The following is an 18,449-nucleotide window of genomic DNA, read 5'->3' on the forward strand; positions in this document are numbered from 1 at the left end:
GTAACTAGTAACTGCCCAACACTGATCATGTGACACTAAAGACTGGAGTAATGATGCTGAAAATTCAGCTTTACATCACAGGAATAAATTACACTTTAAAATATATTCAAATAGAAAAGTTATTTTAAATTGTAGTAATATTTTATAGGTTTTACTGTATTTTTTACCAAACAAATGCAACCTTGGTGAGCATAAGGGACTTCTTTCAAAAACATTTTTATAAATCTTTCTGACCACCGACTTTTGAACAGTATTATATGGGTAATAAAGTTTACATTTTTATGTTATTTTTGTTTTTATGCTGTTATTTGTTTATTTGCATGTTTGTATATGTGCTTCTTCCTTCAGCATCAACTCTTTCGTCTCTTTTTAATCAGACATTTTGTGTTTAAAATCATTAAAAAAAAAATAAAAAAAATCGGTAAATAATAAACAACAAATAAACATCATTATTCAATATGCAATATCATATGTCTACATTCTCTAAAACATAAAAGGTCTAGTCAGGTATAAAGAGATGTGTTACATCAGGTGAATTGTGATTGCTGTGTCACAGTAACCCATAGTGATATAATGTGTTTAGTGCAGGTTTATAATTACATTTCAGCTTAGATTAAACATCTAGTATCCAAGACATTACGAACAAATTCACAAACACACATGTTGAGCCTGTCAGTGTGTAAGAGTACACTCAGGAGGAGTGGAGCTCACCACACGCCAAACAATACAGACAATGCACCAAACACAAGCACACATGGCATCGGCGCGGACAGATGACATCACTGCCAAGGGCCGATCCCAAAACATCAACACGTAACCTGAAACCTCACGAGAAACAGTTTCACCGTGACGTCACTGGCTCAGTGGTGTCGGATACACAAAACAAAGCCTCAGCCATGAGAAATACGGTCTGAGTCACCAACCATCTTATTAAAATCAAGAAAATGACTCAAAATAAATAAGAGACAATGAGCTGGAGAGGAATTTCAGCTGATTTTGTGCCTTTTTCTAGTTGATCGAGACTTACATATCGGGCAGGCCGATTAATCTATAGAGAACTACAACATATTGTTCTACGTATACATCAGTATTCAGCATTCTTTAGCACTAGCTATCATACATGATGCTTCAAGTGACAAATTTCTGTTGTTGCCTTGTTTTTCACTAATATGCAAGGAGAAAAAAACAAAAAAAACTAATGTTTACTCTCACCAGGTTTTTTTTTTGGGGTCAGTAAGGTTTTCTACATGTTTTTGAAAGACTCTTCTGCTCACCAAGACTGCATTTATTTGACATTGTTAATGTGATGTTTGAATTAGTGCTGTCAAACGATTAATTGCGATTAATCGCATCCAAAATAAATGTTTGTGTTTACATAATACAGGTGCATCTCAATAAATTAGAATGTTGTGGAAAATTTATTTCAGTAATTCAACTCAAATTGTGAAACTCGTGTATTAAATAAATTCAATGCACACAGACTGAAGTAGTTTAAGTCTTTGGTTCTTTTAATTGTGATGATTTTGGCTCACATTTAACAAAAACCCAATCAACAAATTATAATACTTCAGAAGACCAATAAAAAAAAAACATTTTTAGTGAATTGTTGGCCTTCTGGAAAGTATGTTCATTTACTGTATATGCACTCAATACTTGGTAGGGGCTCCTTTTGCTTTAATTACTGCCTCAATTCGGCGTGGCATGGAGGTGATCAGTTTGTGGCACTGCTGAGGTGGTGTGGAAGCCCAGGTTTCTTTGACAGTGGCCTTCAGCTCATCTGCATTTTTTGGTCTCTTGTTTCTCATTTTCCTCTTGACTCAGATTCTCTATGGGGTTCAGGTCAGGAGAGTTTGCTGGCCAGTCAAGCACACCAACACCATGGTCATTTAACCAACTTTTGGTGCTTTTGGCAGTGTGGGCAGGTGCCAAATCCTGCTGGAAAATGAAATCAGCATCTTTAAAAAGCTGGTCAGCAGAAGGAAGCATGAAGTGCTCCAAAATTTCTTGGTAAACGGGTGCAGTGACTTTGGTTTTCAAAAAACACAATGGACCAACACCAGCAGATGACATTGCACCCCAAATCATCACAGACTGTGGAAACTTAACACTGGACTTCAAGCAACTTGGGCTATGAGCTTCTCCACCCTTCCTCCAGACTCTAGGACCTTGGTTTCCAAATGAAATACAAAACTTGCTCTCATCTGAAAAGAGGACTTTGGACCACTGGGCAACAGTCCAGTTCTTCTTCTGCTTAGCCCAGGTAAGACGCCGCTGACGTTGTTTGTGGTTCAGGAGTGGCTTAACAAGAGGAATCGACAACTGTAGCCAAATTTCTTGACACGTCTGTGTGTGGTGGCTCTTGATGCCTTGACCCCAGCCTCAGTCCATTCCTTGTGAAGTTCACCCACATTCTTGAATCGATTTTGCTTGACAATCCTCATAAGGCTGCGGTTCTCTCGGTTGGTTGTGCATCTTTTCTTCCACACTTTTCCTTCCACTCAACTTTCTGTTAACATGCTTGGATACAGCACTCTGTGAACAGCCAGCTTCTTTGGCAATGAATGTTTGTGGCTTACCCTCCTTGTGAAGGGTGTCAATGATTGTCTTCTGGACAACTGTCAGATCAGCAGTCTTCCCCATGATTGTGTAGCCTAGTGAACCAAACTGAGAGACCATTTTGAAGGCTCAGGAAACCTTTGCAGGTGTTTTGAGTTGATTAGCTGATTGGCATGTCACCATATTCTAATTTGTTGAGATAGTGAATTGGTGGGATTTTGTTAAAATGAGCCAAAATCATCACAATTAAAAGAACCAAAGACTTAAACTACTTCAGTCTGTGTGCACTGAACTTATTTAATACACGAGTTTCACAAGTTGAGTTGAATTACTGAAATAAATTAACTTTTCCACGACATTCTAATTTATTGAGATGCACCTGTATGTGTGTCATGGTTACCTGCTACTGCATGGAGCGAGAAAACGTAGAGTTAACTTCAAACAAACAGTCTTTAATTAACATCCAAGGGAATACATGTAGCACCAACACTGAGAACAAAAGGACATATAGCACCGGACGTCAGGCACTGAGAAACACTGGGTTTAAGTAATGGAGCAAACGAAGGAACTGACGAGATGATTAATAAACACAAGTGGAAACTTCTGAACTATAATGAGGACAGGAACAGTAAGACCAGTTAAGGGTAACTAAGGGAAACTAGGTCACAGGGGAACAGGCCAACTGAAAACACAATGAAAATAAGACAAAAACTACACATAACCCTGGCAATGCGTGTGTGCATTGTGTATATTTATTATATATATATTAAATATACACATACAGCATATATTTTGAAACTATTTACGTGTATATTTATATTCATATAAATTACATCATATATACAGTGAGGAAAATAAGTATTTGAACACCCTGCTATTTTGCAAGTTCTCCCACTTAGAAATCATGGAGGGGTCTGAAATTGTCATCGTAGGTGCATGCCCACTGTGAGAGACATAATCTAAAAAAAAAAATCCAGAAATCACAATGTATGATTTTTTTAACTATTTATTTGTATGATACAGCTGCAAATAAGTATTTGAACACCTGAGAAAATCAATGTTAATATTTGGTACAGTAGCCTTTGTTTGCAATTACAGAGGTCAAACGTTTCCTGTAGTTTTTCACCAGGTTTGCACACACAGCAGGAGGGATTTTGGCCCACTCCTCCACAGATCTTCTCTAGATCAGTCAGGTTTCTGGCCTGTCGCTGAGAGACACGGAGTTTGAGCTCCTCCAAAGATTCTCTATTGGGTTTAGGTCTGGAGACTGGCTAGGCCACGCCAGAACCTTGATATGCTTCTTACAGAGCCACTCCTTGGTTATCCTGGCTGTGTGCTTGGTCATTGTCATGTTGGAAGACCCAGCCTCGACCCATCTTCAATGCTCTAACTGAGGGAAGGAGGTTGTTCCCCAAAATCTCGCAATACATGGCCCCGGTCATCCTCTCCTTAATACAGTGCAGTCGCCCTGTCCCATGTGCAGAAAAACACCCCAAAGCATGATGCTACCACCCCATGCTTCACAGTAGGGATGGTGTTCTTGGGATGGTACTCATCATTCTTCTTCCTCCAAACACGTTTAGTGGAATTATGACCAAAAGTTCTATTTTGGTCTCATCTGACCACATGACTTTCTCCCATGACTCCTCTGGATCATCCAAATGGTCATTGGCAAACTTAAGTCGGGCTGGACATGTGCTGGTTTAAGCAGGGTAACCTTCCGTGCCATGCATGATTTCAAACCATGACGTCTTAGTGTATTACCAACAGTAACCTTGGAAGCGGTGGTCCCAGCTCTTTTCAGGTCATTGACCAGCTCCTCCCGTGTAGTTCTGGGCTGATTTCTCACCTTTCTTAGGATCATTGAGACCCCACGAGGTGAGATCTTGCATGGAGCCCCAGTCCGAGGGAGATTGACAGTCATGTTTAGCTTCTTCCATTTTCTAATGATTGCTCCAACAGTGGACCTTTTTCACCAAGCTGCTTGGCAATTTCCCGTAGCCCTTTCCAGCCTTGTGGAGGTGTACAATTTTGTCTCTAGTGTCTTTGGACAGCTCTTTGGGCTTGGCCATGTTAGTAGTTGGATTCTTACTGATTGTATGGGGTGGACAGGTGTCTTTATGCAGCTAACGACCTCAAACAGGTGCATCTAATTTAGGATAATAAATGGAGTGGAGGTGGACATTTTAATGGCAGACTAACAGGTCTTTGAGGGTCAGAATTCTAGCTGATAGACAGGTGTTCAAATACTTATTTGCAGCTGTATCATACAAATAAATAGGTAAAAAATCATACATTGTGATTTCTGGATTTTTTTTTTTAGATTATGTCTCTCACAGTGGACATGCACCTACGATGACAATTTCAGACCCCTCCATGATTTCTAAGTGGGAGAACTTGCAAAATAGCAGGGTGTTCAAATACTTATTTTCCTCACTGTAAATATATTTAATATATAAACATAACATATTTTTCTTAAATGTATACATGCATGTGTGTGTATTTATACATAAATATACACAGTACACAGACATATTATGTAAACAAGTCAAGTCACCTTTATTTATATAACGCTTTTTCTCAAATTAGAGGACAGAGTGTCAGTAATAAGATTATACACTCAATTTTCAGTTAAAGGCATTTCATTATTGAATTCAGAGATGTCATTGTCTAGCTCAGTTTAGTTTAAATAGTATCTGTGCAATCAAATCGACGATAATCGCTAGAAATTAAGTGTCCCCAACTGAGCAAGCCAGAGGCGACAGCGGCAAGGAACCAAAACTCCCTCCGAGACAGAATGGAGAAAAAAACCTTGGGAGAAACCAGACTCAGTCGGGGGTCAGTTCTCCTCTGACCAGACGAAACCCACAGTTCAAAAGTTTATATTTATATTTTTTATTTTGTTGCAATTTCTAACAATAATAGTATTATGTAGTTAGGTATTTTATTATATTTTTAGTTATTTTGTTATATTTTTAGTTTTATTGTACAACAAAAACAAAAACTTTTATTTTGGATGCGATTAATTGTTTGACAGCAGTTGTTTGAATATATTTTTATGTTTGACTATATGTCATATATGACGTATATTTTGGCCAGGTAGGGCTGGGCTATATGAGCAAAAATTCATATCTTGGTATTTTTAGGCTGATTTGCGGTATACGGTATATATCTCGGTATTTTGTATTTGGATTAAACAAATAAAGTGAATGTAAGCATGTAGGCATATATTATGTGCAAAAAAGGGTTAAAATCACATTACATTCTAACATTGTAACATTGCAATCTAAAAACAAAAATAAATGCTTTTAAAGCAGAAGTTAAATTTACTAAACTAAAAATTAAAATAAAAAAAAGCACAGACTAATTGAGTAAAAAGGCTATTTTGATTACCCCATTACAGTCAGTTTACAGTTAGTGCTATCATACAAATACACTCAGTTGTAGGTTTAAAATTATACATGCGTCACATATATTGTCCAACTACAAATATTTCAGCAAAATGTATATTTTAGTCAGAGTTATTGCGCTCATGCACTTCTGACAGCAAAATGGAAATATTTCCATGGCTTTCTACCATTTACAGATGAATAATATACCTGTGAAATGTAAGTTATGCATTTAGGAAAACAGCACATCTCAAACACGTTAAACAGCTTGAGTAGCATCTCTGTCAGCCTCACACACAGCCTGACGGCGCAAGCTGCTTTAAACTGTAACTATAAACTATAGGCTACTATATCTTACGAGTTTTTTAAAGCCCTTCGTATAAAGCTTGTCACATGTTTAGAACAAATTGTATTATGCACTTTCTCCACAGCAGTTCAGTCCTCCCTAGATATTTTTCAGATGCGCTCGTATCAAACTACTGTATATCAATATTAACGGTATTGCTTCATATCGTATCGCTTATAAAAAAATGTATCAATATATCGTACAAACCCGATATACCACCCAGCCCTACAGCCAGGCCGATTAATCCACAGAGATCTATACTAACATATTAGTATAGATATCTATATATACATCAGCATTCAAAGTCCATTAGCACTAGCTATCATACATGACAAATTGCATGTGTTGTTTGTCACTAATATCCAAGGGAGAAAAAAAAATTATAATAATACTGTCTACTGTCACCAGGGCCAAGACACACATTACCTTTTTTTGGGGTCAGTAAGATTTTGTAAGTGTTTTTGAAAGTCCCTTCTGCTCACCAAGACTGCATTTATTTGGCATTATTAGTGTCCTGTTTGAATTTATTTATATGTTTGTCTATATGTCATTGATTCCAATGATGTAAAAGCTGAATTTTCGGCATCATTACTCCAGTCTTCAGTGTCACATGATCCTTCAGAAATCATTCTAATATGCTGATTTATAATCAGTGTTGGAAAGAGTTGTGCTGCTTCATGTTTTTATGAAAAAGGTAATATTACCCCAGGATTCTTAGAATAGAAAATTCAAAAGAACAGCATCTATTTGAAACATTTTGTTTTGTATCCTTGTAAATAAATAAATACATATACAATACATACATACATGAATGAACGACATCAAACCTTTTAAAAGTAGTGTATATATCTGATGAATGTTAAATACAGTTTCATGGACAAATTTCATTTCGGGGTAAACTATCTCTTTAAGAAATATTTCATTGCTGGTGAATTATTTAGGCAGAGGTGTTAAAAAGTTAATTTTGGACCTTTCTGCCATTATATTCAACAGGACCAGGACAAGACCACAGGAACCAGATGAGTCCTCTGCACAATCTGACTTTGCTGCAGCCTAGAATTAAACTGCTGGTTTTGTCTGGCCAGAGGAGAATGGCACACTATTTCGACACACTATTTCCCTGTTTAATACTCTAAAGCTGCTTTGGCACAATCTGCATTGTAAAAAGCGCTAGACTTGACTTGACTACATTCCCATCATCCAAACTACTCTCAAAAAAGCCCTCAAAAGCACTGTTTACCAAGGCTAGACATATGGATGTTGATAAATGGGTGGCCAAGTCTGATAATTGCACGAGGAAGTAGCACTCTACTAAACCTGACCTCTTAGTCTAAATAATGGCAAAGATAAATATGCCATTTTCTATCCAAGCATGACAATACCATTGTATAGAAATGTTTTACTGAGTCTGGTGGACAAGAACATGACTGCCCTGCCCAAAGCCCAGACCTCAAGTCCACTACACACGTTTATAATGAACTCAAACACCAGCTGCGTGTCAGACCCCATCATCACCCAACATAATAGCTTAAATCACTGATTGTGTCTGAATGAAAGCACGTCATGCTTTAACAGTCAACTTAGTAACTAAGCATTTAACAGTCTCATAGACATACAATGAACACTAAGGAAATGCAGCTACACTCTGGAGAAATGCTTAATATTCTGATGCAATAAAAATCATAACTTCATTTTTTAAAAGAAATAAGAGCAACACATTGTCAGTGTCACAGTTCTAACTTTAAAACAACCGGTTCTACCCACCAATGACCAGCAGGCTGAAGAAGATGCTCATCCCGCTGGACTGCTCCTCCTCCTGGGCCTTGACGCCCGTCTGCACCGGCAGGATGGGCTCGTTTTTAGGAGGCTCGGGGGTCGGGGGCTTGGGCACAGGTGTGGTGGACTGAACAGTGTCATTGCTGGAGCTCTCCGTGTCATTTAACCTGTCGGAGGAATACATTTGATATGGTATTACATCAAATAGTATTACATTTGACTAGCTTATGCAATCACTTTTGAAATGTAATATACGTATATCATTCATTTACATTAAAAGATGAAGATGATACATCTCTTAAGGTACATCTCTATGATAAAAGTGTCCCACTTTATCCTACGAAAACATTAATCATTCATATCACGACTGTGAACTAATTTAGACAGACAGACTTTCTAAATGCTAAATTATCTAGATCAAGTAACATATAGATAGACAGATAGATAGACAGATAGATAGATGGATAGATGGATAGATAGATAGATAGATAGATAGATAGATAGATAGATAGATAGATAGATATCATTAAGTAGCAGACAGACAGAAGAATCATCACATTTATACACCATAACATTTAGGCCTATAACTGTAAATATATGTATAATGGCTGTATGGTGGTACAGAGATGGTATCAGGTACCATGGTACTTTGATTTATACCATGATACAGGGTCGTTACTATATTAATGTGCCGGGGGGAAGAACAACACAGAAGACTAAGATATCTGTTGTTGGATAATTGTAATAGTGATGATTAACATTGAATATGCGCCACATCACAGCTGTCAATCACTCACTCACTCTTTCTGCTGTTAAACTGCAAGCAAACTGACGCTATGTGATAAAATAATACCTGATCAGCTGTTCTCCGTGCCCATCAGCAGTATTCTGATCTTGTAAATCACCGACAGCTTTATTATTGTCAGATTCTTCATAGTTTTTACTGTGTGTCTGATCATCTGCTGCCGCAAACCGCCCGAGATCAGCCGTCAGTATAATTAATAACACGGCGATTACAGCAGCGCGATTACTGAAACTCATCGTGCTCACAAACACAAATAATCATTAAACACAGGGAAAAAATCGCAAAACAAACTCATGTCGCCACAATCCATATTTCGCAGAGTAAATTCGTCGTCATCATTACACACCCGGAAATCCTGGGAGTTGTAGTTGCTGGGAGATGCGGATTTGTAGTTCTCCCTTCGGGAAGTTTTAAGCCGAAGTAATGGCATAAAACGTAGATATCGTGTTTTGATATTTACAAACATATTTAGTTACTTATAGTATCCACAAAATGTATGCATTATCGTTGTAGAGAAGCAACTTGCAGTTTAAAAACGGGCGTGCTGACTGAGTGATGGTTGCTGGGAGTTGTAGTTTAAATAAGGTGGGCGTGTCTACAATGCGCAATGCTGTGATGCATTAATTTGGAATGACATCCTGGTGAAAACACAGCCTGTCAGCTTAGATAAATTACTTATTTGACGTCTTGTCTGCATAAGATGAGCAATGCCATTCATGTTTACACATAGGCTACATGATTGTGAGATTCTGTGCGGGTGCAGCACTGGATCTCACACTCGACCTAGTTTGCAGTACAACACATTGTATTCTATTCAAGTTTATTATTTCATGTGTTTTGAACCTCAATATCCACCAGCACAGATGGAATAATTGCTCATTTGAATTTTAAGGTCTTGAGCTCCTACTCTAAATAATATGCAGATGCATTAATGGAGCCAGTCAATTTCCCCTCGGCGATCAGTATGCGCCTTTATACTGTGGGCTACCTGTCTGTTTCACAGCCTCTCCGGGAAAACTGGACCGTGCATGCAGCGTTACGTAATCAAGTAAAGTCATGCATAGTAATTTTCACACAGTCCCTCCTTTGCAGACGGTCCCTAGAACATTGCCCTGGTATGTGCGTAACGCAGAGTCCCATGCGCTTCCATTCATTAGCAGCGCGCAGGAGGGTGTGTGTATGAGTGCCTGAGTGTGTGCGCGCGCGTGTGACACACGGGATGAAGATGATGAGACTCCACTAGGACAAGTGAACCTTCTAGATTGGAAATTTCGGGATCGGACCTGATCAGCGTGTCCGCGCTCGGACTCTCCATCTGCGGCTATTAACCGGACACATATAGCCTACATATAGAAGAATATCTGCGTCTCTCTGTATAATGCCGATACAAATGAGATTTCGGAGAAGGTCATTTCTCGGGCTTTTATTTCTATTCTCGCTCTCCACTTCTGCGCTGTACTTCATCTATTCAGCTCCTGGCATAGGTAAGGCACTGAAACATTTAGTTTGATAAGAATGAATCACATCTATTCTGAATAGCCTACATGTGGGTGACATCTGTAGTCTGGTTGTTTAGGCTGGTCTGTTTGATATAGTCTGTTAGTTGATGATGATCGTATATTGATTGCCAATCATTGTTTTTAATTTGTCATGTATATCGTATTACATAATATAGGACCCGTGATTGGTTGTTTGTGTTTGGAGAGCACATTCTGTCAGACTTCCCATCATGTCCATGTCGCTTACTGTGGTCAGCATGCATGAAGATGTCCTGTATATGAAGACCTCCATTTCTAGAGAACACTTCATATCTCCAGGCAAAAAGCATAAACGAGCCCTATCTGACTGAATTGCGCTTTCATTTTTTTGACTGTTTAACTTTGTTGATAGATAGTGTTCCAATGACATTACAAATTGTGCTGATATTAGGATATCTTCGGCCTTTCCGGGAGCTTTCGTTTCGCCACAGCGCGCAGTTTTTGCTCAAATCCCGCCCCAAAGACGCGTCTTCCCGGCAGCGAAACTCCAGTCTACGACCGCTTCGGTCATCAATATTTTATTAGGACATGCTGCCGTTGCTAAGAACTGTTCAAACGTGGATTTTAATACAGGTTACAGAAGGATTTCTAAATTCCGATTGACATTAACATTGAATTAAAAAGTGTTTGCCTACATCAAGGTTATTTGCTAATATGCATAACTGACATGAAACATAACTTATGTTACCATGACTTACCCTAGGCGTAGGCTATCTAGCTATATAGTAGCTAAATTAGGTTGAAATAAACGGCAAAAAACGTGAGTGAGAATATAAAACAATAAGTAGCCTATATACTGAACATTGGAATAAAATTAGAGGCATTGCAATGTTGAGGATGTGTCAAAACAGGTGAAGTGTTGCACCTTTAGAGAGGAACCTGGTGTGGTCAAGTGTGTTTTATTTCTGTGTGCCGCCTTGCGAACATGTTTCCTTCCGTGATTTTTATTTTCTTGACGTTTTTTTTGTCCCAGTTTATTGCTAAATTGGTTTAATTATTAATGAAAACATGAAGACACTTAATTTCTAGCGATTATCGCCGATTTGATTGCACAGATACTATTTAAACTAAGCTGAGCTAGACAATGACATCTCTGAATTCAATAATGAAATGCCTTTAACTGAAAATTGAGTGTTTAATCTTATCATTATACATTACTGACACTCTATCCTCCAATTTGATACTGTTAAGTGCTTTGACACAATCTGTATTGTTAAAAGCGCTATATAAATAAAGGTGACTTGACTTTAAAAACCATTTCTGCTTCCTTCTGCCATGGGAGTTCCCCATGTTTAAAAGAAGAACAAGGATCAGTAATTCTAGTATGTTAATAATGAATGAAGTTGCGTTTGTCCCAGAGGGAGGTGATTGACATGTGAAGGGAGTAAAACGGGAATGGACTCTTCTGGAAGACGTCTTTGTTTAAACACTTGCGGGGAAACACAGGAAATGTCAAGTCCCTAGAGTTTCTAATTGTGGGGCATGTTATCGGCTTTGGCACTGGAGACTATTAGTCTATGGAACACAAATAAGAACATTTTTAGTATTCTCTCATCATCATATTATCAACATACATACATGAACATCAACTATATTGTAAACACAAGCTTAACTATACCTCTGTGTCACATGAGAACAGTCTTTACTGATTCTTGGAAACGCTTATGAATGTGAACCTCACTGGTTCTCAGACCTCTGGCAAGTACGATTGAGCTTCAGTTCGTCACATTTGATATGCTCTATGTGTTGATCAATATGTATACGTATAAAACGATCATGTTCAACAGCTCTGATCAATACGGGTTACTTTTTTGATGTCTTTTTGAACTTTTGAAAATGTTGGTTGTCTGGACTTTCAATGAATGGACAAAATTATGAGAATATTAAAAATAGCTTCATTTGTGTTCTAAAGATGAAGGAAAGTCTTTTTGGAATGACATTTTCATTTTTGGATGAACTAGCCTTTTAAGGACTTAATTTGGTAACACAAATCTCCAGATTTGAATGAGCTATAAACTTCAGTGAGACTCTTGTTGACTGTTATACACATTGTACGTTTCAAGAAAAGCAGGTAACATTTTTACATCATCAAACTCAAAAATAATTAACAAATTTCCCAAATTTGAGACCATCGTGTTTATTACCTAGGTCAGTTCCAAAATCCTCTGAAAGTCAAAGGATAATGCACTTTGAATGTTTTCAAATACAGTACCTTTAGTGCATTTTAAAGAAACATTGTTCAAAATAATAATAATTTTTTTTTTTTTTAGGTTACACTTTATTTTAAGGTGTCCTTGTATAATTCTACATTTAAGTAGGCTTCTAAATGATATTAATTAACTACATGCACTTACTATATGATTAGGGTTAGGATTATGGTTTGTTTTAGGGTTTCTTGCAATTTATTGTTATTATAATGTAACGTATAACAAGTACACCTTAAAATGAAGTGTTATCAAGTGTTTTATTTTATGAAGCCAATTAGGTGGAATATCTTTAAATTGTATTAGGCTATATAAATTGATATTATATTTGCTCTCAAGATAGCATTTTTATTAATATTTGCTGAGAAAAGACCCCAAATGATGACAGCTCAAATTGCAGACAAAAGCTTTGCATAGACATGCTGATTTTTAATTGTTAGTTAAAATTAATTAAAGGACATATGTTATAGTGACATATCTTTTCTTCTGTATTGTGACATACAGTACATTCAAATGGAATGGATTATTGAAAAATGAACAGTTCACAATAAGATCCATAACATGCACTTAGAAAAATATAGGATTATTTTTAATTTCATGCTAACATACCAGTATTATATCAACTAAGGTTTTACCCGCTCTGGATATCAAAACGGTTTGACAATGTTCAGAATTACGGTAGATACAGTTGACCTCAAAGACACACTATAAGAGTGCTGTGTATCTCTATATTTTTCTCAATGAGAAATGCAGTGGAACCATGGAGATACATGTCTCGTGTCCCCATGGAAACAACGGCAGCAGATCTATTACCCCCGAGGGGTATTTAATGCTTGTCAAGGGAATTAGGTTCGTAGGTCACCGAAACCTTCAGTAAACCACTTACTGCTCATTTCACACACGCCGCAGCTCAGGGGAGGGATCGTGGGCCACAGATGTGTCTGATTGCTGCAGTTTATTGAATTAAACCTAGAGAAATCCTGCTGGAGCTCACTAGAGCACAGATCCTATTTATAGACGCAGACCCCATGGAAACCCAGGTGCCTCCGTTCGTCCTCTGAGCAAGCCACTGAACACCAGACAGAAGACAGAAGAGGAAGAGGAACCGTCTTTCTGCCTTCAATCCAATCCTGAATGTGCAGTCCAGGTTCAAAAAGGGGGATTGGAGAAACTGAGGAATACATCTGACATAATCCTGATGTTCATGAAATCATTGTTGAAATTGTTGAGCAATGTCTCTAATCCATGACTACGGGATTAGATCCAATGACTCCCATGAGATGGTGGTCCTATATGAGATTATGCCAAGTAGGATATGTCAACGTCTTTGTTGGTCCTGGAAAAACATTTAAACCAAGCAGATTACTGGGTTACATTTATGGACGTTAGTTAACGGTTAGGGTTGTTTGACATCCCTGGAAAAAATCAGTCACCTGATCCACACCATAAACGATTCTTCTTCGTGTCTAGCAGCTAACAAAATATATGGTGACCTTCTTTTGTCTGGTTGTTTAAAGGTGATTCATCAAACCACGTTTGCGTGTTCCACTGCACAGGATCTTGCACCACGTTATGTGTTGGTCTTTCTAAATAGCAATCTACCATAATTTCCATGAAGCCTGTTGTTCAGACTGACAGACTTGTGGTTTTGGGGGATTTTGTGCGTCAGCATGTTGCTGTCAGTCCTCTGTCGTGTGTGTCGTGTGTTCCTGCCTCTTGTGTCCATGTTTGGTCTTGTTCCTGTCCTTGTTAAGTGTGATTATTAGTTAAGTCTTGTCCAGCTGTGTTTTAGTTATTATCAGTGATTGTCATGTGTATTTAGTTCCTGCCTGTTTAGTTAGTTTTCGTCTGGTCTACTCGTTATTCCCCGGTGTTCCTGTCTGTGTGAACCTTGCCTTGTCTTGCCCTGTCCTGATGTCACCATTAAAGTCTATTATTTTGAAGTTGCTCCTCGTCTCCGTGTTCCTCGTTCCTCCCTGCTGTGTGCACCGTGACAGTTGCATGCTAAGCCACAGCATACATGTACATAGGTTACTATTTAAAGGTGGGCTTGAAAATCTGTCAAGATCTTTATAATCGTGTATGAATATCAGGACAAAAACTGAGACAAATTAAACCCAAAAGACAGGATTTGTCAGTGTTTTCTGAGTGGCTTCTAAGTAAATAGCTATATTTCCATCCAAAGATGCAAGGTATTAGGTATAAGGTAAATGTGTTTCCATCATGGTGTATGTGAATTTTTTCTTATTGAATAAAAAGTTTATTCTACTCAGTTTTGTGCATAAGTTTTTGTATGTTTTGACATGTCCATCCAGTGGTTTTTTTTCTATGCGATTTGAAAATGTGCATAAAAATAGGTCGATGAGAACATAGCTAATGTTAAGGTGTTGCTGGGGAGTTTTTTGTGGTTTATAAATGCTTGCTTACTGATCCAAGTCAAATAGGCTCACCTCATGACTCGATGATATTCTGGCCTACAACCCTGCCCCGAAGACCCACTGCAGAGTGGGTCAACACATCTGAACCAGCTAATCAAAGTCTTTAAGGCTGCTTGAAAATCATAGGCAGGTGTGTTGGAGCAGGTTTGACCTGCTACTCTAGGCGCAAAGTTGAAGACCTCCGGTAAAGTGGTGAACTGAAATTGTTACCTTAAAGACCAGTTTTTACCTGATTTAACCCATGACAATTTGTTTTGTTGGTATTAAGTAATTTAATTAAGTTGATTCAGTGTAACTACGTATTTTGTTATAATTGTTTTCCATTTTATCAGTGTATATTAAGTGAAAAAAGATTTGGAGTATGCATGCATTTAAGAGAGATTAACACTTTTGCAAACAAGTATGGGTGACTTTTACCATTTTCCTTTTCAAGCTTTGTGACCACATAGGTAACCACATGCATTGCACATTTATGTGCAGGTTGTTCGACGCCACATTCCCCAAAAACCTGCTTAAATGAACACTCATGGAGACACATGCAAATGCTGCAAAGCTACAAATGACCCTTCAGCCTGGAGCCGTGCAGAAACAACATGTGCTGAAATAATCATTCACGCCTTCCATGTAGTGGTGTGAGAGGGCGTTTATAATGCAGCATCCCACCAACCTCACATCTACATTGTTTTATCTTTGTAAAAGTCAATGAACTCCAGTGGAAAGTAGTCGCTTAGAGAAAGGGCATTCCAGCTGGTCTCTGGTTAGTGTCGTATTTGCATGGCCATTTGTTTACAGAAGATTAGGGCACATGGAAACGCAACAAGGAGGATCATGGGAAAAGAAGGGCAAAAGCATCTACCATGTCATTTTGTGATAGGTAGGGAAATGTCCGTTTCCCCGCCTGTAGTTTGATACACGTTAGACAAAGAAAACCAAACTGGCCATGGATATAAATTATTTAAACAATTAGCTATTTGTGAATATCTTTTCTATGAATATGTATTACAAATGCTTGCAGTGTCATTTGTTCTGCAGTAATACAGGAGATGAATCTAGAAAGACTGAACCCTTATACTGTCAGTCTGACTGTCACATCCTGTGTTACTTTTGGTCAAATGCTCACAGTTGTCAGACGTAGCATGTTATTAACCACATGTTGTACCTTTATTGAAAGCATGCCCACTAGAGCTAACATCTAATGTCCAAGGACAGTCATGTGACACTAAATTCCGCAGTAAGAATGGAATTTGGTTAAACATCAACTGGGGGAGGCAGCCGCCACCTTCCCAAACACTACCACATGTAATCCTCTTAGCCCTTTCTCTAGCCACGTGAAAAATGACTGAGCTAATCTATTTACTCGTTTCATTGACACGGTAATCAGCAGTCTTATCATCTGTTCATGACCAGTATATACTGTATGTATGGGTATATATATATATATGTGACCCTGGACCACAAAACCAGTCATAGGGGTAAATTTATCAAAATTGAGATTTATATATAATCTGAAAGCTGAATAATCTTTCCATTGATGTATGGTTTGTTAGGATAGCACAATATTTGGCTGAGATACAACTATTTGAAAATCTGGAATCTGAGGGTGCAAAAAAATCAAAATATTGAGAAAATCGCCTTTAAAGCTGTATAAATGAAGTCCTTAGCAATGCATATTACCAATCAAAAATAAAGTTTTGATATATTTATGGTAGGAAATTTACAAAATATCTTCACAGAACTTGATCTTTACTTAATATCCTAATGATTTTTGGCATTAAAAAAAAGGATAATTTTGACCCATACAATGTATTATTGGCTATTGCTACAAATATACCCAGCGAATTATGACTGGTTTTGTGGTCCAGGGTCACACACACACACACATATAAAAAAAAAAAAAATCTTCAATTACACATTGGATATTGATGAATGAAATGTTCAGGTTGTAAATCTTTACTAATACACATAGTGTAATTCATTGAGAGGCCTGGAGGCTCACTGCAACTAGGCTAACTCTCCAAGGATATTCCTCCCCAGAACATCCCTGCCACAAACGATCATGCTGGATGACAGTCTCCACAGCATCTCCAGACTCTTTCACATCAGTGACATGTGTTCAGTGTGAACCTGCTCTTATTTGTGAAGAGAATGTGGCTCTTATGTTGAACATGCCAACTCTGGTGTTCTCTGGCAGATGCTAGTCGAGCTGCATGATGCTGGGCTGTGAGCGCAGGTCCTACTACAGGACATCAGGCCCTCATGCCACCTTCATGGTGTCTAAGAGTTTGGTCAGAAACATGCACACCAGTCGCCTGCTGGAGCTCATTTTGGAGGGCTATGCCAGTGCTCCTCCCTTTCCTCCTTGCACAAAGGAGCAGATAGCCATCCTGCTGCTGGGTTGTTGCCTTTCTCAACCCTTTCCAGCTCTCCTAGTGTAACGGCCTGCTATCTCCTCCATGCTCTTGAAACTGTGCTGTGAGACACACTAAACGTCCTTGCGATGGCACGTATGGTGGACTATCTGTGATTGGGCCGCAGATACTGCCTCATGCTACATGTAAAGAGAAGGACCCTAACAAAACACCTGAACCACCATTGCCTTTTTGGGAGTTGTCTTGCTTTTGCCTCTCTAGTGCACCTGTAAAATCGTTACAAACTGCCATGAGATTGTGTTGGTAAAACTACTCTTTTAAGTCCCACTAGACACTCTAAATAGTTATGAAAATATGGAGCTGTGCGCATCCCACATTCATTCTATTTACCTTTAAAATGTACTTTTTTCAATGTACAGTGGTGGCCAAAATAGTTAGAACACTTGCCATATTTAACAGGTTTCAGTTGTTTTTGTTGATCTGGCCATTACAATACCCTTAAAACGAACTATTGCTGGATCTACCTGCGACAGAAGGAATCTGCTGAACATTGAAAATGATGGACTGACCCCTCAAAGTCCGGACCTCAACCCCATCCAGCAAATTTGGGGCGAGTTGGAAAATAAACTAGACAGATCTATTGTACATTCAAAGGAAAGTCTTTGGCTTGAGTGGCAGAAGATAACATGGGATAACATTAGTGTTGAAGTTCTCAGGAAATATATTGGCACTGTGCCAAAGAGATGTGCTGCTGTATTTGCTGCAAAAGGTGGACCTACTAAATATTAAAGATAAAAGTGAATAAGAACAGTACGACTCACTTCATCTGATATTGGTTGTGCTCAGAGCAACCATCTGCATTCATGAACATTATGAAATTAAATCATGTTTGGAGGCATAAAAAAGGTCAGTATTTTCAGATCTGTCAGGTGTTCTAACCATTTTTGCCACCACTGTACATAGAAACTACAATCTGGAGATTTTTCGGTTAAACTGACCTAAAAACTTGTAGTGTACAATCTGAAATG

General features: G+C 38.3%; 2 protein-coding genes across 3 annotated transcripts in view; one reads left to right on the forward strand and one right to left on the reverse strand.

Moving 5' to 3' along the window:
• The window catches only part of slc9a8 (solute carrier family 9 member 8), a 46,001-nt gene extending 36,761 nt beyond the window's left edge, over positions 1-9,240 (reverse strand). Inside the window, exons 1-2 of the mRNA XM_058763321.1 lie at positions 8,921-9,240; positions 8,056-8,234 (exon numbers count right to left, since the gene is read on the reverse strand). Coding sequence (XP_058619304.1) covers positions 8,056-8,234; positions 8,921-9,108 — 367 coding nt within the window. The 5' untranslated portion in view covers positions 9,109-9,240. The remainder of the gene's footprint in view (positions 1-8,055; positions 8,235-8,920) is intronic.
• A 774-nt stretch (positions 9,241-10,014) lies between these two features.
• The window catches only part of b4galt5 (UDP-Gal:betaGlcNAc beta 1,4- galactosyltransferase, polypeptide 5), a 24,439-nt gene continuing 16,004 nt past the window's right edge, over positions 10,015-18,449 (forward strand). The window contains exon 1 of one of the 2 annotated variants that reach the window (XM_058764238.1): positions 10,015-10,356. In XM_058764238.1, the coding sequence (XP_058620221.1) occupies positions 10,251-10,356 (106 nt within the window). In that variant the 5' untranslated portion in view covers positions 10,015-10,250. The remainder of the gene's footprint in view (positions 10,357-18,449) is intronic. The other variant, XM_058764239.1, reaches the window with a different exon arrangement.

Source organism: Onychostoma macrolepis, chromosome 23 (assembly GCF_012432095.1).
Source record: "Onychostoma macrolepis isolate SWU-2019 chromosome 23, ASM1243209v1, whole genome shotgun sequence".
Taxonomy (NCBI): Eukaryota; Metazoa; Chordata; class Actinopteri; order Cypriniformes; family Cyprinidae; genus Onychostoma; species Onychostoma macrolepis.